The sequence below is a fragment of the Symphalangus syndactylus genome, chromosome 6 (assembly GCF_028878055.3).
Source record: "Symphalangus syndactylus isolate Jambi chromosome 6, NHGRI_mSymSyn1-v2.1_pri, whole genome shotgun sequence".
Taxonomy (NCBI): Eukaryota; Metazoa; Chordata; class Mammalia; order Primates; family Hylobatidae; genus Symphalangus; species Symphalangus syndactylus.
In genome coordinates this window covers 47,645,150-47,672,717 of record NC_072428.2, presented here as the reverse complement: position 1 = coordinate 47,672,717, position 27,568 = coordinate 47,645,150, and the positions used below count along the sequence as shown (strand labels likewise).

The following is a 27,568-nucleotide window of genomic DNA, read 5'->3' as shown; positions in this document are numbered from 1 at the left end:
ACCCAGCTAATTTTGTATTTTTAGTAGAGACAGGGTTTCTCCATGTTGGTCAGGGTGATCTCAAACTCCCGACCTCAGGTGATCCACCCGCCTTGGCCTCCCAAAGTGCTGGGATTACAGGCATAAGCCACCGTGCCCAGCCTGCCAGTTGTTCTTTCGTGTAATACTGATGTTTCATTTTTTATTTTTTAAATTATTATTTATTTATTTTTGAGACAGAGTCTCGCTCTGTCATCAGGCTGGAGTGCAGTGGCGTGATCTTGGTTCACTGCAACCTCCGACTTCCTGGTTCAAGCGATTCTCCTGCCTCAGCCTCCCAAGTAGCTGGGATTACAGGCACACACCACCATGCCCAGCTAATTTTTGTATTTTTAGTAGAGACGGGGTTTCACCATGTTGGCCAGGATGGTCTCAGTCTCCAGACCTCCTGATCCACCCGCCTCGGCCTCCCAAAGATTACAGGCATGAGCCACCACACCGTCCATGATGTTTCATTTTTTAAAAGGCTAGTTTAACTTGCAACTCAATAGCACAAGCACAGTTTCTCACTTTGATATGTAGCAGGAATACTTTTTCTTCACACAGAACATCAAAAAGAAATCTAAAAAAGTACTTAAGAATTTAAGGATTGAAATTTAATAAAAATTGTTACCACTTCATCATGTATGGACATTCTTAAGGTAAACTTCCTTTTTTTTTTTTAACCAGCAGATGCCTAGCGGTAAAGAATATAAGGTTTTGTTCCGGTTTGGTGCCCAAAACATCAGCAGTTTTATACAACATTGCTTTGGCACCATCAGTGCAAATGTCAACCCAGTGAAAAGATCAAATAACACGTTAGCTTTACTATTAAAATTGTTTGACCTATGGACTCCCTGAAATGGTCTCAGGGACCCCCCACCCCATAGGGTCTACAGACCACACTTGCAGAACTACTGCATTAGACCTTGCATCACAATCCTGGGAACTCAGGGAGGTAGCATGGTTTTCCACCACCAGCAAGTACTACACAGGGTAAGAATATAAAGAAACAGGCATCTCATTTATGTCTTAGAAGAGCAATTGAAGTAACTCCATGAAAGTAAATGGTTAATTTAAAGGCACATCCACACAATGAGTTTCTGATTTGAGACGAGGAAGGGTCAAATGACCCCATTTCTGCCCCCTTCCTTATGGCTGCTTTCATCATAACTTGGTTCTTCCCTCTCCTTCTTATCTCCCCTGACCTAGATGAGTGGAGGGGACAGAGTTTGGAAGACTGTACTTAAGCCAAGGTAGTAAATTCAAATGCCTACAGGGGCTGGGCAATCTATATGAATAAAGTGCTTTACTTAAAAGAATGTGGGTCTAATGTCTCCAAATCTTAGTTTTCCAAAACCCAAGAAATTCTTATTTTTATTTACATTTTAAAATGTTGACAAAAAGTTAAATTTTAAAACACTGCCTTGCCACAAACCACCTCCTTTTAACATCTTACCACATCTATATCTAAGAAAAGGAAAATATTTACTGGAGTACCTTAACCTTGCTAAGGAACGATGGAACAAGTCATTCCACATCACATTGGGAATAAGAATTTCAAAGATTGTTTGCATGAGGGGTACAGAACAAATTATCATAAAAATAACACTCATTTTAGGGAGAAAACGTGAGGGAGAAATAGTAGGTAATGAGAGTACCTACTCTTTCCTAGGCTGTGTTATATGTGATATATTATTTGTTTGCTTGTTTAATGTATGTCTTAGACATAGTCTTAGGGAAGGACTTTTGTTCACAATTGTACCTGCCCTTCACTTGCCTGGCACCTAGCGTAGGAACATAGTACGCACTCAATTAATATTTATAAAAGGAATGAATGAATCTCATTATTTTTTCATTATACAGACAAGAAAACAGATTCAAAGAGAACATGCTATTTGTTCAATATAATTCAATTAGTAAAAACAGAACTAGGAGGCTGGGCGTGATGGTAATGCCTGTAATCCCAGTGCTTTGGGAGGTCGAGGTAGGAGGGCTGCTTGAGCCTAGCAGTTTGAGACCAGCCTGGGCAACATACAAGACCTTATCTTTAAAAACAACAACAACAACAAAAACAGAACTAGGAAATGAACCCAACTTTCTGTGTTCTTTCCATTCATTTTATCCTCTGAAATTAAATTAAAACCCAAATATGTAACTCCTTTTTTTCTGCTATTGTCTAAACTGTTCTCAAAGACTCTAGAATTTCTCTTTTCACGTTTTGTTACTCTGAGTTTAATAGCAGCAAGGTTTTCCACCCTAGTTTCCAACAAAGCTTTAGGAATATAATTGCCATGTAGAACAATCTATCCAACACAGGAAAGAAAGACTCCTAAAAATTCCTAATCTTCCAATTAGATTATTTTTACTTTGTGCTGAAGAAAACCCCGCTTTATCCTATGGATTTCCCCTAAATGCCATATATCAAAAACTACCGATAAAGGCAAACAAAAACCCCCAAGGCTAGGGAGGTTAAAATGAAACTGGAAACTGTACATATTGCTGGTGAATAAATTGGTACGATCCTTTTGGAAAAAATACATAGTAACATAAAATGAATCACAAAAATGTTCATACCATATAATCCAGCAGTCTCACTCCTGGGAATTTATCCTAGACAAGTTATTCAACAGGAGAAGAAAAAATTATATACAAATGCTCATTCCATCATTGTCTCTAACAGCAAAGAATACAATAAGAATTTTTTTAAAAAACAAAATACAAAAGAAAGTGGCTTAATAAATGATAGTACATGCTGAAAATAAATTATTCTTCAGCTGTTAAAAATAATCCTGAAGACTGGGTAGTGATACGAAAAACTGCCATGGTATTAAATAAAAAGAATACAAAAGGATTTGTATACTATGATCATTAACTTTGCAGACAGCTATGTCTCCATGTATACAAGGGTTGAAAGGTAATACTCAGAAAAGAAAATGGCATCGTAGGGTGGAATGATTTGAGTTGCTTATACTTATATTTTTTTCAGAATTTTCTTTACTGTTGTACTGTCTATTATGTATAATTTTCAAGTCTTTCTGAAGTAAATTGGGATTTCTGAGTTTTTGTCTAATTCTCACTTGGAAAAAAAGCAGAAACACTGCTTCTTCCCATCTTGATTAACAGTGCTCTACTTAAAAAAGAAAATGAACATAATATTTCCAAATGTCCACATCTAAAGATGGAGAGCAAGAAAACAGAGCTGGATCCATCCAGGATGTTGCTGCTGTCTGAAGGACTGATGTCGAATTCAGGAACCCAGCGAGGAGAGAAAGGAAGAGGGATCACCAGAGCCTTCTTCAGGGTGATGATGTGTTCCCAAGGCCACCTGGAGAGAGGCCTGGGGCAGCAAAAAATCAGCACACTTGCCTGCCTCACCAGGCTGCTGCCTGGTATCATCTCTTCCGTTCATTTCTGAGGTATTTTCTGAGGCCCTCACACTCTGAGGAAGCCCAGATGCCTGAGATGTCACAAAGCCATGCTGTACTTCAGAAGAGATGTCGCAGAGGACACCCCTCAGGAGTCATGGCCAAAGGTCATGTCCCATGTGCCTAGTTGGGAGGGACAGGTCCCCTAATGCCAAATATCTGGCTGCTACTCCACTTTGCAGACAGAGAACTCAGCTTTGTCTGCTCTCTCAGACCTCTGTCGACCTAGGAAAAGTGACACACACTGAACAAACCCCACATGAGCTGTGTGTTTAAGTCATGTGATTGCCTTTTGAAGGAGAGGGAGCTGGATAGAAAACTGGTTTGAGCCAGACAACTACCCAGGGTACTCCCTCTACAACCAGATCAAGCCATTGATGAGAAGAATGTTAGGTGAGCACAGAACCCAACGGGGAGTGCTGGGTCCACTCTGGGAGGCCTTCTGTTCAGCCAGGTGGCCTGAGGGACAGAACGTAGCTCCTGTATAACCAAGGAACCTGGCAAACTATCCAGGAGTGTCTTAGCACCCAGAACCCTACCTCAACCCCTTGCAGTGGTGGTCCTTATTGTAGGCCCCAGCTCTAATACCCCTGATGGTTCCCTTTCATTCCCAAGGCCCTGCCCAGCTTACCTCCATTGACAGATCATCTTCCCAAGGTTAGGTTCCAGGTAACCCAGCTCATTTCTTGTGCACTTACTGGCCAGTTTTGATGTCAAATAGACGATTATGTCTTCTTTGATCTCGCCTCCTACTCTCAAGACCCCTCTTCCTGCTGGTCACATGCAGTATGTGATTAAGGTTGATGGAGGGATGAAGACCATAATGCTGTGAGGTCAGAGAGGGACTGGTCACTGAGGTAAAAGCAGGGGATCTGGAGAGAGAAGACTAAAGGCTAGGCCCAGGCTCTGTATCTGACCACCTATGCAGCCTCTGACAAGTCACCCAATTCTTCTGTGCTTCAGTTTTCACACACGTAAAATGAGGCTGGTAGTGCTGTACCTTCAGGCAGATGTATTTTGTAAATTGCCAAGTGCTCTGAAAATGTTGGTTGTTATCCTTGTGGACTGAAGTGTTCTGGGAAGAAGCAGAATATAAAGTGGGCCTTAAAGGTTGAGGAAGATTCAGGACATGTGGTCAGGAAGAGGATGGGCACTCCGGGATGGGAAACAGCATGAGCAAAGGCAAAAATGCAAATGGGATATATCAGGCATGGCTGCAGCAGAAAGCTTGTGTAAGGGAGAGGCTGAGGTAAGGTTGGAAAGGCAAGTGGGCTTATATTCTGTTGGTCATAGGAGCTATTGAACTTTTTGATCAAGTAAGTAAAAGAATGAAAGTCATGTTTTCGGAATACTAACCTGGTGGAGGTGTGAAGGATACAGAAATTGGAGGAGGGTTAGAATGCAGGCAGAGTGAACAAAGGAAGGTGTTGTAAACTCCAGTTAAGAGATATGATGAGGGCCTGAATGAAGGCAGGGGCACTAAGGCTTAAACAGAGGAAGCACATTGGAGAGATACAGAAACAAAAGGATAGCGTGACAGTGTAGTAGACAGTGGGGACAATTTTCATTATCTAGGTGGACAATGGTGCCACTCACCAAGATAGAGAATAAAGGAGAAGGCACAAGTGAGCAGTGAAGATTGAGTTCTTTGGATATGTTTACTTTGTCTGTAGAATGTCCAAGGAATACCAACCAGTAATTAAGTGACCATATGGGTGTGGAGCTCAGCAATAAGGATGTGAATTGAAGCCACCCAAGAAGACCATCTACTGTGAAAAGATAAGGACAAGGACAGAAGGCTGAGGAACATCAACATTTAAGTGGTAGACAATGCTGGAAGAACCTGAAAAGAAGACTGATAAGTGACCAGAGTAGGAGGAAGGCAAGACTTTTTCTAGAAAAAGACGCCAACAGATTAAAGTACAACAGAAAGAACAAGTGATATGAAGGATAGGAAGAGTCCAATTTGGCAATCGGTTCATTAATGACATTAGTAAGAGCAATTTCACTGAAGTCACAGGCTGTGAGCTAGACTGCAGTGAACAATGGATGGGAAGGTGCAAATGGGCAGGATTTGCAGACTACTCTTTTGGGAAGCTTGGCTGTAAAGGAAAGGGCAAGGACATGGGAGAATTTTGGAATTTTTTTTTTTTTTTTTTTTTTGAGACGGAGTCTCGTTCTGTTGCCCAGGCTGCAGTGCAGTGGGGGCTATCTCAGCTCACTACAAGCTCCGCCTTCCGGGTTCACGCCATTCTCCTGCCTCAGCCTCCAGAGTAGCTGGGATTACGGGCGCCTGCTACCACGCCCGGCTAATTTTTTGTATTTTCAGTAGAGGCGGGGTTTGACCGTGTTAGCCAGGATGGTCTCGATCTCCTGACCTCGTGATCCGCCCACCTCGGCCTTCCAAAGTGCTGGGATTACAGACGTGAGCCACCACATCCGGCCAGAATTTTGGATATTTTAGCGAAAATATATTTTAGCTGAAGGGGGTAAGACAAAGAAAAATAAATACATGCTCACACATACACAGAGAATAACTGAAGGGATGGGATTTTAAAAATTTGTTTCATTTTTCCCATGGGATCTATTAACAGACTAGCAAGGGGATGGGATCTTGAACACTGGTTGAAGGAACTGACTTAAGAGCGAAGACATGCTGCTATTAGTGAAGACAGGGAGGTGAGGGTAAGTTCATTTATTCACTCAACAATCACTAGTTGAGTGTGGATAAAAGAAAACAGTCCTTGACCACATAAGGAATTAGGTCTAGTAGGGAAGACAAACGTAGGTCAATAAATTACATAAGGGTTATACTAGATCGTGTGGTGGTACAGGTGGGAAAGCGAGCAACTGTCTGCATTGTGTCCAGGAAAGGGTCACAGGCGCGTTATGTAGATTCTGGAGAAAATTCAAAAATAGCATTTATTTTTACTTATTTACTTTTGTATGTGGAGACGAGGGTCTCACTATGTTGCCCAGGCTGGTGTTGAACTACTCGCCTCAAGCAATCCTCCCGCCTCTACCTCCCAAAGTGCTGGGAATACAGGTGTGAGCCACCGCGCCTGGCCTAAATGTGACATTTAGAAAAAGTATTTACAACATCTGCATTAAAAGGACCATAAAGCAACCAGTCATCTAAGTCCCTGAATTAATTTAAGTTGCTCAAACTTGAGACGACAACCAAATGATAGCAGAAGGGCAAAAGAGAAAGGAAGCCGGAGTGCCCACTCAGAAGTGTGAGAGCGGGAGGAGGCATTTCGGGAGCCACCCGAGCTTCAGGAAACCCAGCGAGACACCAGGTGGGCACACTGAGGATTAAACAGGGCCTCGCGGTTCCGCACTGCGGCCGGGAGACAAACCAGTAGCCACTATCACCAGCCCCGAGCAGACCACTAAGAACTGTGGAGGCGCGCGGGGCGGCTCAGGGCTGGCGCATTTGGTGAGGAGCTCAGACACCGAGGCCCTTAGGGTCGGCTTAGGCGGTTCCCTGGCCAAGGCGCCAGAAAAGGGCCTGGCTCAAGCAAGCACGGGCGACGTGCAGTACAGCACACCTAGCCCCGATTCTTCAACAGTTCTCGCCCTCCGAGCCTAGCACAATGAGCCTCACCGAGACCGTTCACCGCCACCAGGACACTCCGTGAGGGGGATCACCACCCCCAAAAAGAGGAAGCGACTAGCAGACGCGCAATCCCGCGAGACCAAGAGGCCCCGCTCGAAGCCCGGCCTCTGTGACCGGAAGTGAGGCATTTTGCCCCGCCCCCCGCGCCCGATACCTCGCGAGACTTGGCGAAGGCCTTCCTTTTTCGTCTGGGCTGCCAACATGGTAGGTGTTTCGTTTCTTGCCTCCTCTTCCTTGCCAGCGGAGACCCCAAGCTCTATTCCCATTGCCCCTAGTCATCCACTCCCTACCATGGTCGGGGCTTCCAGGCTGCGCATGGCCGCCTGCAGGGCACGGTGGCCGGCGCGGGCCCGGGGCGGGGCTCCCGGAGCCGTGTGTTAGGTCCGCGGTTCGGATCTCTAGGACACGCGGGCCCCGGCGCTACCGTGGTGAGACCTCACGGCCCTGAGCCGATCGGTACCCTCAACTTTCCCGAACTCTCCAGAAGTTAGGTCTTTGACCCACAGGCTTACAGGACCATCTCAGCTGGCAGGCATCGCCCCCTGCCCCTAATTCCTTAGGCCTTACCACCAAGCTTTTTCCACACAGCCATCCAGACTGAGGAAGACCCGGAAACTTCGGGGCCACGTGAGCCACGGCCACGGCCGCATAGGTAAGTGCCGGCTTCCCCTAGGGGTGGGCCTTGGGCTCTCTTCGGGTGCTTAGCTAGTCGAGATCGATAGCCTATAAGTGGGTTAGAATAAGACCTTTTTGTGGTCAAGTTTGACAGCTGTTGATTTTTTTCTGAGGATCCTCTAGTATTCCAGTTGTAAGGACTTTCACATCAGTGGGGTAATAGGAATTGAACAGGCCACGGTATTGGGTTAGTTGAAGACATGGAGTACTGTGGGAATGCTGTGATGTGGAACCTGAAAAGATGTTTCACCCGGAATCTTAAAGTAATCGCATTGCTGAAAACGGGCATCGGTAGGGTGGGAACAGCGTAAGCGGGACACAGAAGTCTGGGGAAACACTCTGCTTTTGTGCGAGGAAGTATTGAGACGCATGAGAAGGCTGTGGTGCATGTAGCTTTTTTTTTTTTTTTTTTTTTTTGTGAGACTGATCATTGTCACCCAGGCTGGAGTGCAGCGGCGAAATCTCGGCTTATTGCAACCCCTGCCTCCCGGGCTCAAGCGATTCTCTTGCCTCAGCCTCCCGAGTAGCTGGTATTACAGGTGTGCGCCACGACGCCCGGCTAATTCTTTTTCTATTTTTAGTGGAGTCGGGGGTTTCTCCGTGTTGGCCAGGCTGGTCTCGAACTCCTGACCTCAGGTGATCCACCCGCTTCGTCCTCATAAAGTGCTGGGATTACAGGCATGAGCCATCACACCGGCCCCATGTAGCTTTGTATTCCTGTAGGCAAGCACCGGAAGCATCCCGGAGGCCGCGGTAATGCTGGTGGTCTGCATCACCACCGGATCAACTTCGACAAATAGTAAGTGTCCTTGGACTGCTTTTATTGACACAGCTTGGGAGGTAGGGGCAGAAAGAGGGCTGGCTTAAATAAAAAGTTTAGAAGCAAGCCTTGCCTATTGCTGTTTTTTACCAAGTTAACACTTGGTGTGAACAGAGAACCTGTCATCGAGGCTAGAGTCACGCTTGGGTATCAGCTATTGCCTGAGTGTGCTAGAGTCCTCGGAGAGTAACTGCTGACCTTATTCACTGGCTGTGGGCCTTATGGCACAGTCAGTCACCAGGTTAGAGACATGCTTCACATTCACCTACCCACAAACTAGTGGATGATAAATTTTTGCTATTTGGAAGGTGTTTATTATAGGAGTATGGAGATTTTCCATAGGATGCTGTTATGTGACTTGAATTTTAGTCTCGGCCCTGCTTCTGACATTGTCGGTGGTTTATCCTGGTTCCAGGAAATAAGAATAGCCTTTTCCTCATGATAGTCTTTGGTGGTTTTTAAAACAGTTGTTTAAGTCAGCAGATGTATCATGTGCCTGACACTGCTCTACACTAGTGAATAATTTACACTGTAATAGGGGGAGGTAACTATAAAGATGATAAACATAGCATCTTAATTGGAGTGTGTATGAAGGTGGTGGTTATCTCTTCCTAGTCACCCAGGCTACTTTGGGAAAGTTGGTATGAAGCATTACCACTTAAAGAGGAACCAGAGCTTCTGTCCAACTGTCAACCTTGACAAATTGTGGACTTTGGTCAGTGAACAGACACGGGTGAATGCTGCTAAAAACAAGACTGGGGCTGCTCCCATCATTGATGTGGTGCGATCGGTAAGTTAATTGGATATTTTTCTATACTTCCATACCTTCCCTTACAAAACTCTGGCTTAATCTAATCCACTTATATAACCTGTACTTCCCAGTTACCTACCAGACATTGATATTCTTCCTGTGGTAGAATTATCATAGGTAGTTCCCTATCCATAGCAGTGCCTACTGTCACTGCCCAGGTTGTATCAGGTTTACATTTTGTGCTTGAACTATAGCTGGTTTTCATCAAGCACAGCTCTTGGCCCTTCATGTTCCCCAGATAATAGAATCCTAATATGTTCCATTGATACTCAGTGCCGTACATTATCTGAGGAAATTTTCCCCCAAAACAGATGTATTATGTCTGTCCTTGCGGGGGTTCTGGTCCCTGTGTCAGTCTTAACTGTCATGAATATGGAGGTAGTGTTAAGAGGCCAGAACCCTAGGGATGCTTTAAATTCACTTCGCAGCCTATTTAATGTCCATTGAGTAGTTCTGGTGGTCAGGAAGGTGGTTGTCTTCTTTTGCTTAGCAGGGGGTATTTGAGCAGGAGGAGGCTTATGCTTTGCCGAGACTAGAGTCACATCCTGACACAACTCTTGTCCTGGTGTGCTAGAGTACTCGAAGATAATCTACTGGTCTTGATTCACTGGTGGGGGCAGTCGGTGCCCCCGTTAGTGCCCAGATCAGAAACATATATACCCTGCCTAGGGATTTAGAAAGTGGGTTGGCAGTCTTTCCTCATGCCCATCACACAGTTGGTACCTACTATAGTGTATTGTAAACTTTTTTCTCTGTTCTTCTAGGGCTACTACAAAGTTCTGGGAAAGGGAAAGCTCCCAAAGCAGCCTGTCATCGTGAAGGCCAAATTCTTCAGCAGAAGAGCTGAGGAGAAGATTAAGAGTGTTGGGGGGGCCTGTGTCCTGGTGGCTTGAAGCCACATGGAGGGAGTTTCATTAAATGCTAACTACTTTTTCCTTGTGGTGTGAGTGTAGGTTCTTCAGTGGCATCTCTACATCCTGTGTGCATTGGGAGCCCAGGTTCTAGTACTTAGGGTATGGAGACATGCGCTCCTCTGCTGACTTCCCTCAGAAAGTATATGGTAAACATAAGACCAACTCAGACGTTGGCCAGTTAAACATTTCTGTTTATAAAGTCAGAATAATACCTGTTGATCACTGAAAGGCCTGCATGTATTGTACTCTGAATTTTTACAGAGAATGAGAGAATGTACCCTAATTGTTCAATGGGGCTCAAAAGGAAAGATTCCATTTTGATGAGTCACATTCTAAAGAGAGGGGCAGTGTGATAGGAATGAGGTGGTCCTTTAGGACAGCCCAAGGTTTTTCCACGTGGCCCCCTAATTTTTTTTTTTTTTTTTTAAACGGAGTCTTGCCAGGCTGGAGTGCAGTGGCACCATCTTTGCTCACTGCAGCCTCCGCCTCCCAGGTTCAAGCGATTCTTCTGCCTCAGCTTCCTAACTGGGATTACAGGTGCCCGCCACCATGCCCAGCTAATTTTTGTATTTTCAGTAGAGATGGGGTTTCACCATGTTGGCCATGCTGGTTTCTAACTCCTAACTTCAAGTGATCTGCCCACCTCGGCCTCCAAAAGTTCTGGGATTATAGTGTGAGCCACTGCGCCCGGCCATGGCTCCTTAATCTTGATCCAAATTCTTGTTACATACAGAATGTGATGAATCAAAATCTCGAGATGGGGGTCCAGCAATCTGAAATTTCAGTATGCCAGGGCTTTTCTGTATGTCAAAGTGGGTTTGAAATTGTTAATTTTTCTTCTAGTCTGAAATGTATCTTGAGAAAATTTGGAAATCCTGAAGGCTGGAAATTGAAATAAGTTTTTCTAGGATTTGTGTCTCTTGCTGTTGGAAAACATGGTGACCAATTCATGTTTACAAATAAGATCCTCATAGATGTTAGGGTAAATTATAATTTGCTACAGTTTTATGGTTCTTCCTGTGATTTTGAGCTTTTTTTGACCCAAAATAATACAGTCTAAAACTCTAGACAAATAAGATGGCACTTAGACTCCTGGGTTTTAGTTAGTGGAGGTTTCCTTAGTGCACTGTGGGGTCATAATATGCATAAGCCGAGAACCATGGTTGTCTATGGGACACATCTGTCAGGACAACCTTTAGAGGATGTTGGGGATCAAATATAAGGCATAGAGAAACACTAAATTGGCTTACATAAGAATAGGATAGAATTACAAGTAGTGAAACGTTAATTCAGCTGGACAATTTTAAACAAATGTATCATTTGGCCTGCATCTTTTGTGCTGGAGAAAGTTAGAAATAAGGGCTCTCCAGACCAGCCTGACCAACCTGGAGAAACCTTGTCTCTACTAAATACGCAAAATTAGCCAGGCGTGGTGGCACATGCCTGTAATCCCAGCTACTTTGGAGGCTCAGCCAGGAGAGTCTCCAGGGGGCAGAGGTAGTGGTGAGCCGAGATGGTGCCATTGCACTCCAGCTTGGGCAACAAGAGTGAAACTCTGTCCCAAAAAAAGGTAAGGGCTCTCCATTAGGGCCCATAGAGGACTTTTAATACGGAACCTGAATCCAAGGATCCCACAATAAGTGGTCAGTAGTTAATGATGCATTAAAAGACTCAATATTTGGTCTTCACCCAATACCTGTGTGACTTTTAGTCCCAATTTCCTCATCTTTAAAATTTAGGTGAAAGTGCCTACCTGAGGATTGTGTAGATTAAAATGGAAACCATGCACTAAATTTTTTGTTTTGAGACGGAGTCTTGCTCTGTCGCCCAGGCTGGAGTGCAGTGGCACGATCTCAGATCACTGCAAGCTCTGCCTCCCATGTTCACGCCATTCACGCCTGCCTCAGCCTCCCAAGTAGCTGGGACTACAGGCGCCCGCCACCGCGCCCGGCTAATTTTTTGTATTTTTAGTAGAGACGGGGTTTCACGGTGTTAGCCAGGATGGTCTCGATCTCCTGGCTTCGTGATCCGCCCGCCTCAGCCTCCCAAAGTGCTGGGATTACAGGCATGAGCCACTGCGCCCGGCCCATGCACTTAATTTTTGTGTTTGACTTAGGAACTTAAGTGCAAGCTATTATGGAAGCAGATGGAGTCAATTGGCCTTCATGTGATTGTCAGTGGGAAATTGGTCCAAGCAGAGGGAATACTGGTTCAGGAAACTGGTTTGGGAAGGTTAGGCAAATGGGAAGTGCTATGGTGGAGAGAGATTACTCTCGCCGTAAAGGACGGCTACAATGGGAGGCTGAAGGCAGAGCCAAGAAAATGGGAGTGAGTATGGAAAAGGTACGATTCAGACGGCATAATGGACGGGACTTGGAGACTGAGTTGTAGTGGGCCGACCACAAAATGATAAGGCATGGAAGGAAGTAAAGTTTTGGGGGAAGGATCCCTAGTCCCTTAATGGCTGCCTTCTTCCCCAGGAGTTCCTTGTTAGGCCATCCGATCCCCTGGCCTGGGAAAGAAACACTAATTTCGTTGCTGGCTTGTTCACTCACCAGAAGCTACAGCTAGTAACAGTTCTAAAAACTGTTTTATGTGATGAGGAACAGACGAAAATAGCTTTGAGCCCTAAGTCCGCCGATTCCAGTGCTTTCTTGAACCCGCATTTACTAAAATATTTTCATGACTGCCAAGCTTTGAATAGCCTGCTGTGTTCATGGAGGCTCATACTGGCGATCTCTAGTGCCTGGCTAAAGCTTGAATTGCAAAGGATATAATTTCTGGTCTGATGTATATATGCCTTAAATATAGTTACGTTCAAACGTGGGAGCTGCAGGTGCAACTTGATTTTATGACAAATGTCTGCCACATAATTTGCACAAGCAGTGCTCGTCAAGGGCAGCTAAATCAGGCGAGCTTTCAATCAAAATAAATGTACTACTAGACCCTACTTAGCGGCTAACTAGCCCAAGAGCAGACAGCCCAGGGACGGACTGCAAGTCGGAAGCGCGGGCGGAAGCTGTGCAGCGCCCGCCTGGTGGCTCCATCGGCCGCCTTCATCAGTCAGCACGACCCGACCTCAGTGGCGTCCTCACAACACAGACCGGAGCTTGGGTCTTACCTCGGCCCCTGAGAACCGCTTCCGGTGAGTAGCTTCTACTTCCGGAGACGATGACTCCCCCGCGTCCCAGACCGGAAGAAGCCCGGCGGAGACCGGCCTCGCTTGGCCACTTCCGGCAAGGGCGGCGCCGGCCAGTGGTGCGCGAGCGCAGATACCTCCCGTGGAGAGGCGGGATGTTCAACTCCACCCCTAGTCCCTGGGGGGCCATGGGTCCCCTTCCAAGCGGAGGAATGGCCAACCTCGCCGCACTTCGAGCCCCGTTTAGGGCGCGTTGAAGAACAGTAGGCGTGGCCTTTACGTAAATCTTCAAGATGGGAACCTCCAGAATTTGTCTCAGTTGTCTAAAAGGTAGTGAGCGTCAGCGACATTCAAGGGCACTTTGGGCTAAAAAAGAAAGTGCTTGTACACGGATGGAAGTATTCTGGAAGAACATAAAAGAAATTTCCTCTTAGGAGCTTAGGGAAATGAGGGAGACGAAGTATGTTTTGGTGCAGTTTTTCAACCCAATGCATATTTTCATATTGAGAGGCAATATAAATGGAGCAAAAGTATCTTGAGAAAAAAAAATACCAGAACTTGCCATTGCTGAAAAGTAGTATTTTCTCTTTCGAGAGTTTTCATGGCCTTTTAAACTACACCCCCACCTCCACAGGCAAATAAATTTGTTTTGGAATGCATACCACATCATCTGGCTCTAGAAACGTATTTTGTGTAGCTCCCCTAGCAAGAATATAGGTTAAAGCGTATATTTAATTCCTGGCTCTATTTTACATCCCAATTTTTATTTTCCTCTCATTCCCACTTTACGTTGTTTCAAATAACCTAGTTTGTGTACAAAGTAGGTTATAAGTGTACATGAGAAAAGATGTTTTAACAAAAATGTAACTGAGCTGTGACTAATCACACTTATTTTCTTGGGTCGTGCTATGGTTTGGATGTGGTTTGAAACTTGGCCGGCAGTATGGCAGTGTTGGAAGGTGGAGCCTATTGGGAGGTGTTTGGATCATGGAGGTAGATCTCTCACAAATAGATTAATGTTCTCCTGTGGGGGTGAGTGAGTTCTCACTCTGCTGGGAATGGAGAGCAGGTTGTTTAAAAGGCGTCTGGCTTCTCTCTTGCTTCCTCTCTTACTACCCGATCTCTTTGCACACGCCCAGCTCCCCTTCTGCTTTCTGCAGTGAGCTGAAAGAGCCTGACGCCCTCCCCAGGTACTGCTGCCCAATCTTCAACTTTTCAGCCATCAGAACCATAAGCCAAATAAGTCTTTTTTCTTTATCAATTACCCAGTCCCAGGTATTCTGTTATAGCAACACAAAATGGACTAAGATGGGCCCTAATTCCACAGATTCCAATGGGAACCAGAGTTTGACTAATGCTGTTTAAGGGCCAATTCTTCAAAATATTGCTTTTTAAAAAGCCCAGAATACTTATTTCAAGACTACAGTTTATCAGAGCATTTAGAACCGTGTAATGAAGCGGCCTGCCCTGCATTAAAAGAACTTACAGAATAGAGGAGAGCTGACACTCCTATAGGTGAGGGGACTTCCCTGGTAGAGGAGATAGCACCATTATCCCTGAGCAACTGCCCCAGTGTTGTCAGAAAGCCACTGTTTAAGGACACTTCCTTCAATGGCCACAATACCATCTTTTACAGGAGTGTTTTGGAAACAGTGGTTTGTTTTTTTAATTAATAGAAATGAGGTCTTTACTATGTTGCCCAGGCTGGTCTCAAACTCCTGAGCTCAAATGATCCTCCTGCCTTGGCCTCCCAAAGTGCTGGTATTATAAGCATGAGCCACCACACCTGGCCATGCTGGAGCATTTTTGTTGTCACAATCATGGAGGGGAAGGGACCAGGGATGCTAAATATCTTGGAATGGATGAGCTGGTCCTAGACAACGAAGAAAAATCTAACTTAAAATCTAACTTCATTTACACATAACCCAAAAGTTCGTTTGTTTTTTGTTTTTGCAGTTTTCATATACTTCTGTTTCCTAGAATTCTAACTACTGTTTAAATCAGGGGAAGCTCATACTCTGTTTTGTTCAGAACGTTACCAAAAATTGTTCATTTCAGAAAACTCACCAATAACTACTCAGTAGGATCTGAGTTGCTGATACAACACTTTTCTCCATCTGCATATGTAGCTGTTGCATTCATGGTAATTCTGTGTACAGTGTAGGCATCTGATTATCTCTTCTAGTACAGTTGTACACAAGCATTTACATATTTGAATATTATAACAAAATATTTGTTTTATTTCTCCCCTTTTATATTACAATTAAGGTATATTTCGGTAGCTTATATTATCTTTAAATTTCATTTCAGGGTAGTGAAGGAGGGAATTAAAGTATTTGCTATTAAAAAAAACTGTTGGATCTGATAGGGTTGAAAATCATTGGTTTAGAGGTCCAGAGATCATGTGAAAGAACGTGGAAAGAAGCCCTGAGATCATGTGAAAGAACGTGGAAAGAAGCCCTGAATATTTTTTGTAAACCTCAAGCCAGGCCCACTGTCCACACCCTCCTTTCTCCGTAAGGCTGCTGTGCCTTGGCCATGGCAATCACTCTATGGGCCCTTGCAGCCTATTCTAAGCCATTACATGCCAGTACTGATTTTCTGGATTGGGACCAAAGCTGCAGCCACAGTAGCGGGGAGACATACCGCTCTGGTATTCACGCAAGGGCATACTATATTTTAAAGATACATAAAAGTGGCAAAATTTATGAATAAGGCTAGATGTGGTGGCTCAGGCCTGTATTCCCAGCACTTTAGGAGGACTGTTTGAGCCCAGGAGTTCGAGACTAGTCTGGGCAACATAGTGAGACCCCATTAATGCAAATTTTAAAAAAATTTACACATACACATCTTGTGATTGGATCACATGTCTAAAGGTTCTTCGGAGCCACACTGAAAAGGAGGGGTGGAGGAGAATAAGGGAGGAAGGGAGAGAGAGAGCGCATGTACCTTTTAGGAATTAAATCTGGTTTTTTTGTTTGTTTTTGTTTTTTTTTTGAGATGGAGTCTCGCCCTGCGCCCAGGCTGGAGTGCAATGGCGCGATCTTGGCTCACTGCAACCTCTGCCTCCCGGGTTCAAGCGATTCTCCTGCCTTAGTCTGCCAGTAGCTGGGATTACAGGCACGGACCACCACACCTGGCGAATTTTTTGTATCTTTAGTAGAGACCAGGCTTCACCATGTTGGCCAGGCTGGTCTGGAACTCCTGACCTCGTGATCCACCCGCCTTGGCCTCTCAAAGTGCTGGGATTACAGGCGTGAACCACCACGCCCGGCCTGTATTTTTCTTATTAAGGAATCTGGTTCTATGACTGTCCTAAGCCCAGGCTGAGTTAAGAGCGACGAGTTCTGGAGGGAACTACATCCCACTCTGAGTCTTCTGGTTGTAATCCTTGTCTTTTCTCTTGATCTGAACTGAAGACTCAAGAGGCTTCAGTCTCTGTCCTAGTCCTGGCAAATGGCAGAGCCAGAAAATGACTTTGCCTTCCCAGAAGACAAACCCTCCACTTTATTCTGTGAGGCTGACAGCAGGCCCAAACCACGGACAGGTCTCAGTGGAGATGGGGAGAAGGAAGAGGGCAAGGAAACTTAGGATGGGATCATCTCTCAACAAGGGTGGAAGGACAGGAAAACTTTACTCATAGTTCAAATCCTGTCAGACCCAAACACAATACCAAAGAAAACGGGTGCAGCTTAATGCCTCACTTGGGAGTTTGCAAAGTCTCTGCTCTCCCAAGGCCTTGGTGGGTGAAAAGCCTAAACCATCCTTATTTCCCACCTTGCTTCTCTCCTTCCTCTTCCATGGAATATAGCAGTACTTTCTGTATGAAAACCTAGGGTTCCAATGAAAAAACAATTCACAGAGTGACATGGAAGAGTCACAGGGAGTAGGTCAGGGCTATGCCCAAGCCTGGGTTGGCATTTACTCTACCAATGTCAGGACACTCAATGACATCTTAGGGGCTTCAGGCTGAAGAGGAAAATGTTAAGACTTACCTAATAATGGGGCCAAAGGGCAAAGAGCATTCTTTCCATCACTGGAAACACTTAAGCACAGGCTGAACAGTTGAGAGAAGCTGAACTACTGCAATGACTGGGTATCTTCTAACTCTTAAGACCAGTCATGCAACTTAGGCTGGAGAACTCCGTTTCAGGGAAGGTCAGTGAGTCACACTGAAGCTAACCCCTTAATCTAGTATTCAGTTCCGTGTGTGATGGTGTTTCATCCCTGAATGGCCAGTCCCAGCCCATTCCCAGAAGAGAGAACTAGATAACAAAGCCAAGGAACACATGAGGCTCTGGGCCCAAACAACTGTACATTGTTTATTGAGAACACCCGTAGATGGGAAGGAGGGATGCCCTGTACCGCATCGTGGCCACCACTGACTGGGAGCCAGGCCCAGAGAGCACTGGCAGAGCTGGGGGTGGGCTTCCCATGACACACTGACCACCTCGGAGGGTGGGAGGAATGAGAGGACTAGGCCTAAGACCCTGGTGCCATGCTACAAATGGGGACTGATTGGCCTTTGCCTTTCAAAAACAGAGGGTATGGGTATGCGGACTACCAGAAAAAAATTGAAACTCCTGATTTTTTTAAAAGGTCCTCCTGTACGTAACAAGACAGCATCTGCTCTCCAGGGCCCAAGACTGGCAGCGGGGCCTCAGGCAGGCTGGCAGGCCGAAGGCCTCCAGGGAAGATCAGTGGTTTGGCTGAGACAGTCAGCTGCACAAAACTGGCCAGTCACGAGCACCCAGCAAAACTTCATCCATGCTCTGGCAGGACAGGAAAACATCCGGCCCCTTGGGAATATACAAATATTTACCATATTCTCTTTGCTTGTTACAAAAACAGTTAAGAAAGCTTACAGCAGATTATTTACAAACAGTATCCTGGGATATGATGAAGGCAGAGGTGGGCTGGCTTGGAGGATGGGATCTGTGGAGGCAGAGGAGCCACAGCAGCCCAGAGGGTCCCAGGCTGGGCCTTCTCCCCAGGCTTCAGGCTCTGCAAGGCACTGGACTCTGCTACTGAGAAGGGGGCTTAATTCTTCTTGTGGAGAAACTTCATTTTGTTGCCTGTGGGCCACAGAGGACAAGAGAGAGAATGTTCAGTGTTATCCCTTCCAACCTCCACTCCCTCTCCTCCTTGTAGCCCTAACCCTGTCAGTGGGAAAGGAAGGATTAGGAAGACTGGATTATAGCTGTGATCTGATCCAGGGTAGTGAAAACACGTGAGAGCTCTAATTAGGGCACCGGTATTAATCACTGTGTGGTTTTAGGCAAGCCACTTAACCTCTTTGGTCTCAATTTCTCTTTAAACAGAAACATGCTATGATTCTCTGATCTGGTGGGCTGAGCACCCTGCAGGGAGGGGTGCATTTCGCAGGAAGGGCACTCGCACTGCTGTGTCTGCAGACCTGTTATGGTCTAGAGGAAAGCTCACTGGCTCTAATGGCCTTCATATTCACTCAGGAAGGAGTGCACACAGAAAGACCTGATGTATGTGGGAACCTGGGATTCCTCTTTGTAATGCAATATGGTAAATACAGCCTGCCCTCCATATCCATGAGTTCTGCATCCATAGGTTCCATGTTTATAGATTCAACCAACTGGAGATCAAGAATATTTGGGGGGAAAATGGATGATGGTGTCTGTACTGAACATATATAGACTTTTTTTTTTCTCGTCATTATTCCCTAAACAATACAGTATAATATCTATTTACAGCTGGGCACGGTGGCTAACACCTGTAATCCCAACACTTTGGGAGGTCAATATGGGAGTATTACTTGAGCCCAGGAGTTTGAGACCAGCCTGGCAACACAGCAAGACATCATCTCTACAAAACAAATTTTAAAAATAGCCAGGTATAATGGCATATGCCTGTAGTCCCAGCTACTCGGGAGGTGGGGGAGGGAGGATCACATGAGGCCAGAAGTTTGAGGTTGCAGTGAGCTAGGATTGCACCACCACACTCCAGCCTGAGTAACAGAGCCAGACCTTGCCTCTAAAATAAAATAAAATAAATAAAATATAAAATAAAATAAAATAAAATAACACAATTTACATTATATTAGGTATTATAAGTAATCTAAAGATGATCTAAAGTATACGGGAAGATGTGCACAGGTTATATGCAAATACTACGCCATTTTATAGAAGGGACTTGAGCATCTGTGGATTTTGGTATCCTGGAACCAATCCCCCACAGATACTGAAGGACCACTACTGTGCAAAATGCCCTTGGAATTCTGGCTGAGAACCTTCTAGTCACTATGGGATGTCTACATACTGTTCTGTCTACAGCCCCAGTATAACATATGTTGACATTGATTTAGAGTATTTGGGGACACAAATCCCCCAGCCCCTTCCTTCTTGCTGAACATCTATCTCATCAGTAACAAGGCTACTTACCCAAACCTCGGAGAAACTTATTCATTCCACTCTGCTCAGTGTCCGGGAGTTCTTCTAAGTACTGCTCCACTCGCTGCTCAAAAAGGCCTGGGTAAAAGAAACAGGCACAGGGAAGAGAACAGTCATTGGAGGAAGGGAAGGAGAGGCCTACATGAAGGGAACCATGGAGCACAGATGCCAAAAAAGGAGAAAGAAAACATCTGGGATGATAATTTGCAGGAGCATCTTACTAGAATTCAGGCTGGCTCCTCAAAGCAATCATTACTGACATCTTGCTGGGGTTTGCTGCTGCCATCCTGCCTCCCCATGCACATTCCCAAGCTGCACTAGGGTGAGGAGGCTGCTTCTCGGTTCAGAGCTGCCCCAAGTGGACATCTCTAGCTTCCTTCAGACAACTCTACCATGTTGTTCCAAAAAGGTTGTTATACTAAATGGATAGTATTAGAGGACAGAAGAAATACTAACCCTGAGGTTAGACAGAAAGATTGTGATGAGATGAAAAAGCCCTAGAATGAACTGATGAAATAGCAAAAAACGAGATAACCATCTGCCTTAAATGAAGATTGCCACCAACCTACGACAGCTGGCCCAATGCTCTCTAAGGGAATTCCCAACCCCTGGGTTCTCAGAACCCCCGAAATTGCTCAGTCTGCTCCTTTTCTCTGGATAGAAGGGCTTTCTCGTATCCTTCTCTTTGAGGAGGGGGTGGGTAACCAATGGCATGCTGCTCCTAGGTGGAGATGAGTCCCACCTCTAGCCATGTGGCTTAGCTTGTGCACAGACTTGTGAAGGCATTTACTGTGACAGGAGGAGAATGATCCTACCTTGGAAGTTTCTAACAGAGGTAAAGGGATGTTAAGAGGCCTGGCCCTAGCTGATGTCCAAGAGCTTCCATCATAGTGCCTGGTTCTTCGGCCCTGCTGTGGGTGAAAAAATTAGAGAAGAAAGCTGATAACCAAGCCTTACCCTTTGCCCGACACTTTCTTAGCTCCCTGTCTTGGATGAAGCCAGCAAACATCTGAGACTCCATAAAAACCTCAAGAAAGCGGCGGATGCTTTTGGAGGCCACGGATTTGCGGAAGGCCTCTCGCTGAAAGGCCCTCTCTCCCTTCTCACTCTGTGTCAGAAAGAGGGAGTAGTGCCCAATGGTCTCCACAAAGAACCGGATAAACACCTCCGACACCAGCCCATTGAGGGTATTACATTCTGGAAGAGAAAAGAAAATCTTTGAAGGTTCAGGTCAAGAGCCTGCAAAGCCTTCCTCAATCTTCACCTGGTGTAGTCTTCCTCTCCCCAACAAGACTTCCAGCCAGTACCACTCTTCTGTTCTGGAAGCTCTTTTTGAGACCGAGTTTCACTCTTGTTGCCCAAGTTAGAGTGCAATGGCGCCATCTCGGCTCATTGCAACCTCCGCCTCCCGGGTTCAAGCAATTCTCCTGCCTCAGCCTTCCAAGTAGCTGGGATTACAGGTGCATTTTTTGTATTTTTAGTAAAGATGGGGTTTCACCATGGGAGCCAGGCTGGTCTCGAACTCCTGACCTCAGGTGATCCACCTGCCTTGGCCTCCCAAAGTGCTGGGATTACAGGCGTGAGCCACCACGCCCGGCCTCTGGAAGCTTGCTTTCTTGTGCTCATGGCCTTGTAACTAGCCTACAAGCTGCAGAAGGCCAGAAACTATGTTCTGAACATGGAAGTTGAAACATAATTGCTGGATGAATTAAAGTAGAAACTAGAGCACCACTTTCGTCATATCCTCACCCTAAATGATTTTTCTGGCTTCCAAGGAAGAGGAAGTGCCTTTCATCTCCTGCAATGGCTTGAGGCAAGGCCTCAGAAGGAGGAATAATTAGTTTTCTGTCAGCAGAAAGTATCTTTGGGGTTGCCACGTCTTTGGGTTTTCCTTCCTAAACTACCTGGGGTAGAAGAGACGCTAGAGTGAGACCAAGGTCCTCATCAGCCAGAAAGGGTTTGCTGCGCAGAGGCAGAGTTCTGGCCCTATGGGGCCCTGACCCAGAGCAGAGGGAGCCTGGAGCAGAGCTGACCGTGCCCGGGCACTATTCTCACCATCGTCGGAGTCGCTGTCAGAGTCCTGGGAGATCAGCTCATTCTTCCTCTCCAGAGCCTGCTCCAGAGCTGCCTGTAACTTCCTAGGTAACAACGTGTCCTCGTCGTCCATCTGCAGGAGAAAGAAAGCACAGTGACAATCATAGCTGACACTGAGCACTTACTATGTGCTAAGACCTGTTAGAAGAGCTTGAGTAGATAATCTCATTTATCTCTCCCAGTAACCCTCATAACTGTCATCAACCTCATTTTAAGATGAGGAACTGAAGCACAGAAAGGTTAAGAAACTTGCCCAAGATTACAGATATTAAAAGTGGTAGAGGGTCAGGTGCAGTGGCTCACGCCAGTAATCCCAACACTTTGGGAGGCTGAGCGGGAGGATCACTTGAGCCCAGGAGGGAGTTCAAGACCAGCCTGGGCAACTTAGCAGGTCCCTCTATCTGCAAAACACACACAAAAAAACAATTAGTCAAGTATGGTGGCATGCACCTGTACTCCCAGCTACTTAGGAGGCTGACATGGGGAGCATCACCTGAGCCCAGGGAGGTTGAGGCTGCAGTGTCATGACTGTACCACTGCACTCCAGCCTGGATGACAGTGAGACCTTATCTCCAAAAAAAAAAAAAAAAAAGTGGTACAGCCAGTGTGGCATTCACTGGCCTTTGTGACCAGGACCAGCCAGGGGTTCCTGATTAGGTCTCCCCAATTCCTCCATCTTCAGCTCCAGGTAGGAGGCACAGTTGGCTTGGGGCAGGGAGACTGTGGCCAGCCTGTGTCTCAGGAATGAAGTTAGACTGTTGTTTCGTCTCTACACTCTGTTTCTGTGTCCACATCACTATGCCTGGTACCCAGGGAGTCCTCAGCTCCGTCATTGGTGTGTAACAGACAATAAGTACATTTCCATAGGGGACAGCACTGGGTTGTGCTCCTTTGTAGAGAGCCAGGAGGATTTCCATGACTAACAAATGCTTTTTGTAGCTGACAACAATGATTGCAAACCTGTACGTTACACAACAATCTATAGTTATTTGTGTAACCCCCAGCAACATTTCAAGGCAGGTGTTGTCACCACCTCTGCTTTAGAGCTCAGAAGAATTGAGAGGCCTAAGACCATGTGGCTCAAAGGGGGCAAAGTCCAGTGGCCAAGTCTGTGGACTCCCAGGCCTGTTCTTCAAATTCCCACGCTGCCTTCTAGAAGCTCATGATGTCACTGGAAAGGCAGACCCTGCTAAGGTCAAGGATTCCAAGACCAGCTTCTCCCCAACCTTGACTAGTCTGTGAGCAGTATGAAACCCAGAGAGCTCAACAAACAGGTTGTGAAAGTTGAGTAGTATGTGTGATGGTGCAGGGTGCTCAGGAGCCCGACTCTAGCAAACACCCACCCTCTTACCTGTCGAATGAATCGGTCAGATCCCAGATTCACCATCAGCGCCTGAGAAAAGGAGTCATTAGCAGAGTGGCTCAGGGCATGAGTCCCACAATGCCCTCTGCCAGGCCTCCAGACCTCCCAGGTTCCCAGGGTCAGATAACAGGAAGTACTCCAGCAGGGGATAGACCTCCCAGGGAGAAAGGATAAGAGCCTGGCAAAGAGGCCGAGGGGCCACAAGTAGGATCCCAGCACCTGCTTCCCCCTCCACCCTTCCCCCCAGCTAGTTCCCCCAGTGGCCCACCTCCTCCACAGGCAGCTCCTTCAGTTTGGGGAGGGAGCTGGAGAGCAGGCCAACCAGGAAGGGGGTGGGACAGCAGACGATGTCAATCATGGAGGCCGGGAGGACAGGAATGAAGGTGTGCTGCCAGGAGAAGGGGTAGAGCAAGGCCACCACCGCGTGGGAGCAGCTGGAGAGGGTACTGATGGGCAGACAGAGAGACAGAGCACCTGAGCCCAGGCCCAGGACCTTAGAGCTCGCTGGAGGCTCAGGACAGCCTTTGATTGTGAACCTCCCAGTGCAACGAAAATGCTAATGGGGCTCAGGGACCTTGCAGACTGGTGAGGTCCCCACTTTCCCACTGCGTAGCGCCTTAAGGACAACAATGCTACTCTCTTAGGGAAATGTACCTGCAAACAGCCAGGAAGGTATGCAGCAACCCGCAGGACAGTCATCTGACAAAGATCTGGAAAAGGGCTGTCTCGGGTTTGGGGGGCACATCAGTGGGCCCGTGGCTGAGGAGGCAGGAGGTTTTGTAAACCCCTAGGGCCAGTGAATGCAGATCCTGGGTACCCTCTCCCACCCTACATCAGAACTAGGCAAGAGGGACAAAGAACTTGTGGAAAACCTAAAACATCAGCAATGGAACATTAGCTGGCTGGACCTACACCTCCCCTCTCCAGCCAGAGGCAGACCCCAGGCAGAACAGGAAGGACATCTTTTCCAAGACCCCAAACTGGCAGAACTTGAATACCCGGCCAGGCCAAGAACAAGACCTTGGGATCGTCCCTCCCAGAACAGTCCTGGAATGTGCTCAGAGGCAGCTGCAACCACAGGAAACAATAGCTATATTCATGGGAGCTGGGCTGGGGGGGTGGGGTGGCAAAGAGGAAGCTCAGCCCTGAATTAGAGGGTAGAACCTTCAGGAAAAGAAACCTCATGGTCCAGGCTCTCTTAGGGGCCACTAAGGTCAGGCCAGGCCAGGGCACCAAAGCTGGGCAGTCAGGGGCTTTGTTGGCTGACAATGACCATGGCTGGCACACAGGAGGGGCCTCTTGGAGCTGCTGTACCCAGCTCATTCCAGCTGTTGGGCTAGATTTCTTCACAAGGGCCTGATAGGCCCACAAAACACCTAGAACTGTGAGACACAGAAGCACTGAGGCTGTGATGGGAACAAGTGAGGGGCAGTTTTCCTTTTTAAACCCTGGTCTCTATGGAAAAGTCAGCAGCTCTGGTTTTTCTTCCTCCTTGCTTCTCCTGGGCTAAGGATAGGCCTGCGTTCCTGCCCCTATGAAGGCAATCGGGAGTTCATTTCTCAGGCTCCTCTCAACTGCTCCGTCATACATATGGAAGGAAATACCTCAGGGATTCAGGACTTACTGGAGGACAAACCAGAAGGGGGATTTTCCTTCATTGCCCTCCTCTGAGCACCTGACATTAAGGTGGCTTAATCAATGTCCAAATGACCACTCTAGAGAAACCACTGCTTGGGATGGATTCTTTGACCAAAACAATATGTAACATGTTGCCAATAACCCATCCTGTTGTTGTAGGACTTATTAAGAAATTATTTTACACAGAGAGGAAAAGTTTTTGTTTCCTTTTTTTAAAAAAATTTTTAAATTTTTATTTATTTATTTATTTTGAGACAGAGTCTCACTCCCAGGCTGGAGTGCAGTGGCACAGTCTCCGCTCACTGCAACCTCCACCTCCCGGATTCAAGCAATTCTCCTGCCTCAGCCTCCTGAGTAGCTGGGACTACAGGCACCCACCACCATGCCCAGCTAATACAGAGTTTCACCATGTTGGCCAGGATAGTCTCGATCTCTTGACCTTGTGATCTGCCCGCCTCGGCCTCCCAAAGTGCTGGGATTACAGGCGTGAGCCACTGCACCTCATTTCCTTTAAAGCAGCTCAAAAACATTTCTTGTCTAGAAAGAAAGCCCTGGCTCTTACAACCAGGCAGGCAACCTTTGATATGCAAATGCAGACCATTAGAAATTGGGCCCACCCAACATGGCAATTCCCACCATTGTCCTCTTGCCCTTGCCCCCACAGGTGCCTAGCAGCATGGCTGCCCCGCATATTCCCACGTGTGTAGAACATCAGGTGCCCTACATTCACATATTAAAAGGCTATCATGGGAGGGCCAGCTTTTCGGGGGCTACGTGAATGACATGCCTGGTCAAACCAATCCCCTAAGCCCTATGCAAATCAAACACTGCCTCCTCCAGCCTTCTTATAAAACTGGCTGGTATCCATAGCACTTGGGGTTCCCTCTCTCGGCTTTGGAGCCTCTCTCCCTCTGTCTCTGTACTTTCTTCTCCTTTCTGCCTTTCTTCTTTCCTTCTTGCCTATTAAACTCTCCACTCCTTAAAACCACTCCACGTGTGTCGGTGTCGTTTTATCTAAACCAGCATAAGAACCAAAAACCCTAGTGTTCCTCCACTCATCAGAGCCATATCACTGTCCCTTGCCTGTGTCACCCCCCAACCACCACTGACATAAAACTTTTTTCTTTTTTAATCCTTGGCTGTCTAGAAGAGCTCCGAATTCTTCCTTCCTAAACTGCCTCACGTCCAGTGACCATCACTTCTGCCACCCCTCCCATGGCCACCACCAGACCTTCTCGACACCTCTACCTCTAAAATCATAAATGCCAGCATTTCAGACCAAGACCTATGACCCATCCAGCTCTTTTCTTACTCCTCCTAAACCAGCTCCCCCACTTCCCTGGCACCTCCAGGCCCTGCACATCGTTTGTTTCCCGGTGTGGGCTGGTCAGCCTTCCTCACTCACTCTCCTCTCTGCACCTCAATGCCCCCACCGCATCCTTCTCCCCAGCCCTCCCAGTGCCCAGCCCTGGGCCACTGCAGTTGCCTTCTCCAGGGGACACCCTCCACAGGACCCTCGCCGGCTGGCTCAGCATTCCTCACACTGTGCCCGATCAGTGCTCTTGCCCCTTCCTCACAGTGGCTCTTTCCTCAAACTCAGCATCCCATTGAGATGGCTTTGCCTCCCCCTCCAGAAGAAATGCAACCATCCGCCAAAAATCTCAATTTCTTAACCTTTCCCCTTTACATATCCCGGCACCTGCACAGTCTTGGCTGTTGCAAAGGAAGAAATGTCCCTCCCTCCTCCCTCAGGCCAAGCCCTCCACAGGGTTCTCAATCCTGCCATCTGTGTGCTCCCAAACCCTGCTCTCACCCACACAGGGGTGCTACCTTTCCACCTAGTCTTTCATCTCCCTACGCAAAGCCCCACTCCAGCACCGGTCTCCGGGGCATGCTTAGGCTCCTAAACACTTGCTGATTCACTTGTGAGCATGCCTTCCCCCCTCCCTTCTTCTTCCTTGCCTGGCTGGGCCCTACCTGAGCTTATCTGCCACAAAAATGACCCGGCGCTCCAGCAGCAGCGAGGCAAAGATTCGGATGAGCTGGCGCACACTGAGGCAGGTAAAAAGGCACTCAAAGTCCACATGCTCCAGTCTTGAGTCCATGGGCCGCCGCAGCTCTAACACCTGCAGGAGAGCGATGGGAAAGTGGGCCGGTGCCAGCCAAGTGGGTGCTGCCCTCCGGCCCTCCACGAAGCAACTGGAGGCTGCTTTCCCCTTCCAACCTGCTCTTTTCCAGGTCTCTCGTCTACCCTGCAGTAAACCCCTCTCCTCCATCCCTCGGACTACAGCTCTGCTCTCGTAGCACTCGAACACCCAGCCTGTGGGCAAGAGGGCTGCCTGTGAAAGCGGGGAAGGCTCCAGAAGGAAGGAGTTGAGGGACCATCCATCGGGACCTCAGGAAGAGAGGAGAGCTGACTGCTCTTAGAGATAGGGAGAAGAAGGGAACCACACAGCCACATCTCTAGGGTCCTCCTGCCCACCTCCCCAGACAAAGCTCTAAGCCCCCAGCGCTGACTAGACCCCACTGCTCTCCAGGCATCTCCGCATCCCAGGACTCTAATCCCAGCCATTGCCTCTGGAAAGGCAATGCTGGGGTCCTTGTTGCCCTGTCCCCCTCCCTTTCCT

At 47.1% G+C, this 27,568-nt stretch overlaps 3 protein-coding genes and 2 non-coding genes across 26 annotated transcripts in view; 3 read left to right on the top strand and 2 right to left on the bottom strand.

Moving 5' to 3' along the window:
* The window catches only part of TRIM66 (tripartite motif containing 66), a 71,338-nt gene extending 63,649 nt beyond the window's left edge, over nucleotides 1-7,689 (bottom strand). For 8 of the 13 annotated variants that reach the window (XM_055282488.2, XM_063641085.1, XM_055282492.2 and 5 more), the window contains exons 1-2: nucleotides 7,054-7,160; nucleotides 4,078-4,272 (exon numbers count right to left, since the gene is read on the bottom strand). Coding sequence is in view for 4 of the 13 variants with exons in the window: in XM_055282491.2 (XP_055138466.1) it covers nucleotides 4,078-4,083 (6 nt within the window). In the remaining 9 variants the exon portion in view is untranslated. Of the gene's footprint in view, nucleotides 1-2,595; nucleotides 3,672-4,077; nucleotides 4,420-7,053; nucleotides 7,161-7,219 lie in introns of those variants that run through there. The other 5 variants (XM_055282490.2, XM_055282497.2, XM_063641089.1 and 2 more) reach the window with 4 other exon arrangements.
* RPL27A (ribosomal protein L27a) lies at nucleotides 7,173-10,306 on the top strand. Its single transcript, XM_055282524.2, has 5 exons — nucleotides 7,173-7,269; nucleotides 7,654-7,717; nucleotides 8,464-8,539; nucleotides 9,176-9,350; nucleotides 10,136-10,306. Exons 1-5 carry the CDS (start codon nucleotides 7,267-7,269, stop codon nucleotides 10,262-10,264), a joined length of 447 nt encoding a protein of 148 aa, XP_055138499.1. The 5' UTR covers nucleotides 7,173-7,266; the 3' UTR covers nucleotides 10,265-10,306.
* Nucleotides 8,685-8,814, top strand: LOC129485573 (small nucleolar RNA SNORA3/SNORA45 family). The gene has a single exon (XR_008658711.1). It is a non-coding gene; the product is annotated as a small nucleolar RNA SNORA3/SNORA45 family (small nucleolar RNA).
* Nucleotides 9,897-10,027, top strand: LOC129485571 (small nucleolar RNA SNORA3/SNORA45 family). The gene has a single exon (XR_008658710.1). It is a non-coding gene; the product is annotated as a small nucleolar RNA SNORA3/SNORA45 family (small nucleolar RNA).
* A 7,414-nt stretch (nucleotides 10,307-17,720) lies between the features above and the next one.
* DENND2B (DENN domain containing 2B) overlaps nucleotides 17,721-27,568 on the bottom strand; it is a 229,234-nt gene continuing 219,386 nt past the window's right edge. For all 10 annotated transcript variants that reach the window (XM_063641093.1, XM_063641092.1, XM_055282505.2 and 7 more), the window contains 7 exons: nucleotides 26,919-27,067; nucleotides 23,572-23,749; nucleotides 23,292-23,333; nucleotides 21,902-22,013; nucleotides 20,804-21,043; nucleotides 19,838-19,924; nucleotides 17,721-18,499 (listed from right to left, as the gene is read on the bottom strand). In XM_063641093.1, coding sequence (XP_063497163.1) covers nucleotides 18,465-18,499; nucleotides 19,838-19,924; nucleotides 20,804-21,043; nucleotides 21,902-22,013; nucleotides 23,292-23,333; nucleotides 23,572-23,749; nucleotides 26,919-27,067 — 843 coding nt within the window. In that variant the 3' untranslated portion in view covers nucleotides 17,721-18,464. The remainder of the gene's footprint in view (nucleotides 18,500-19,837; nucleotides 19,925-20,803; nucleotides 21,044-21,901; nucleotides 22,014-23,291; nucleotides 23,334-23,571; nucleotides 23,750-26,918; nucleotides 27,068-27,568) is intronic.

Coding starts and splice junctions, on each gene's coding strand:
- RPL27A (XM_055282524.2), top strand. Junction 7,718..8,463: donor CCACGGCCACGGCCGCATAG/GTAAGTGCCGGC, acceptor GTATTCCTGTAG/GCAAGCACCGGAAGCATCCC. Junction 9,351..10,135: donor TCATTGATGTGGTGCGATCG/GTAAGTTAATTG, acceptor CTGTTCTTCTAG/GGCTACTACAAAGTTCTGGG.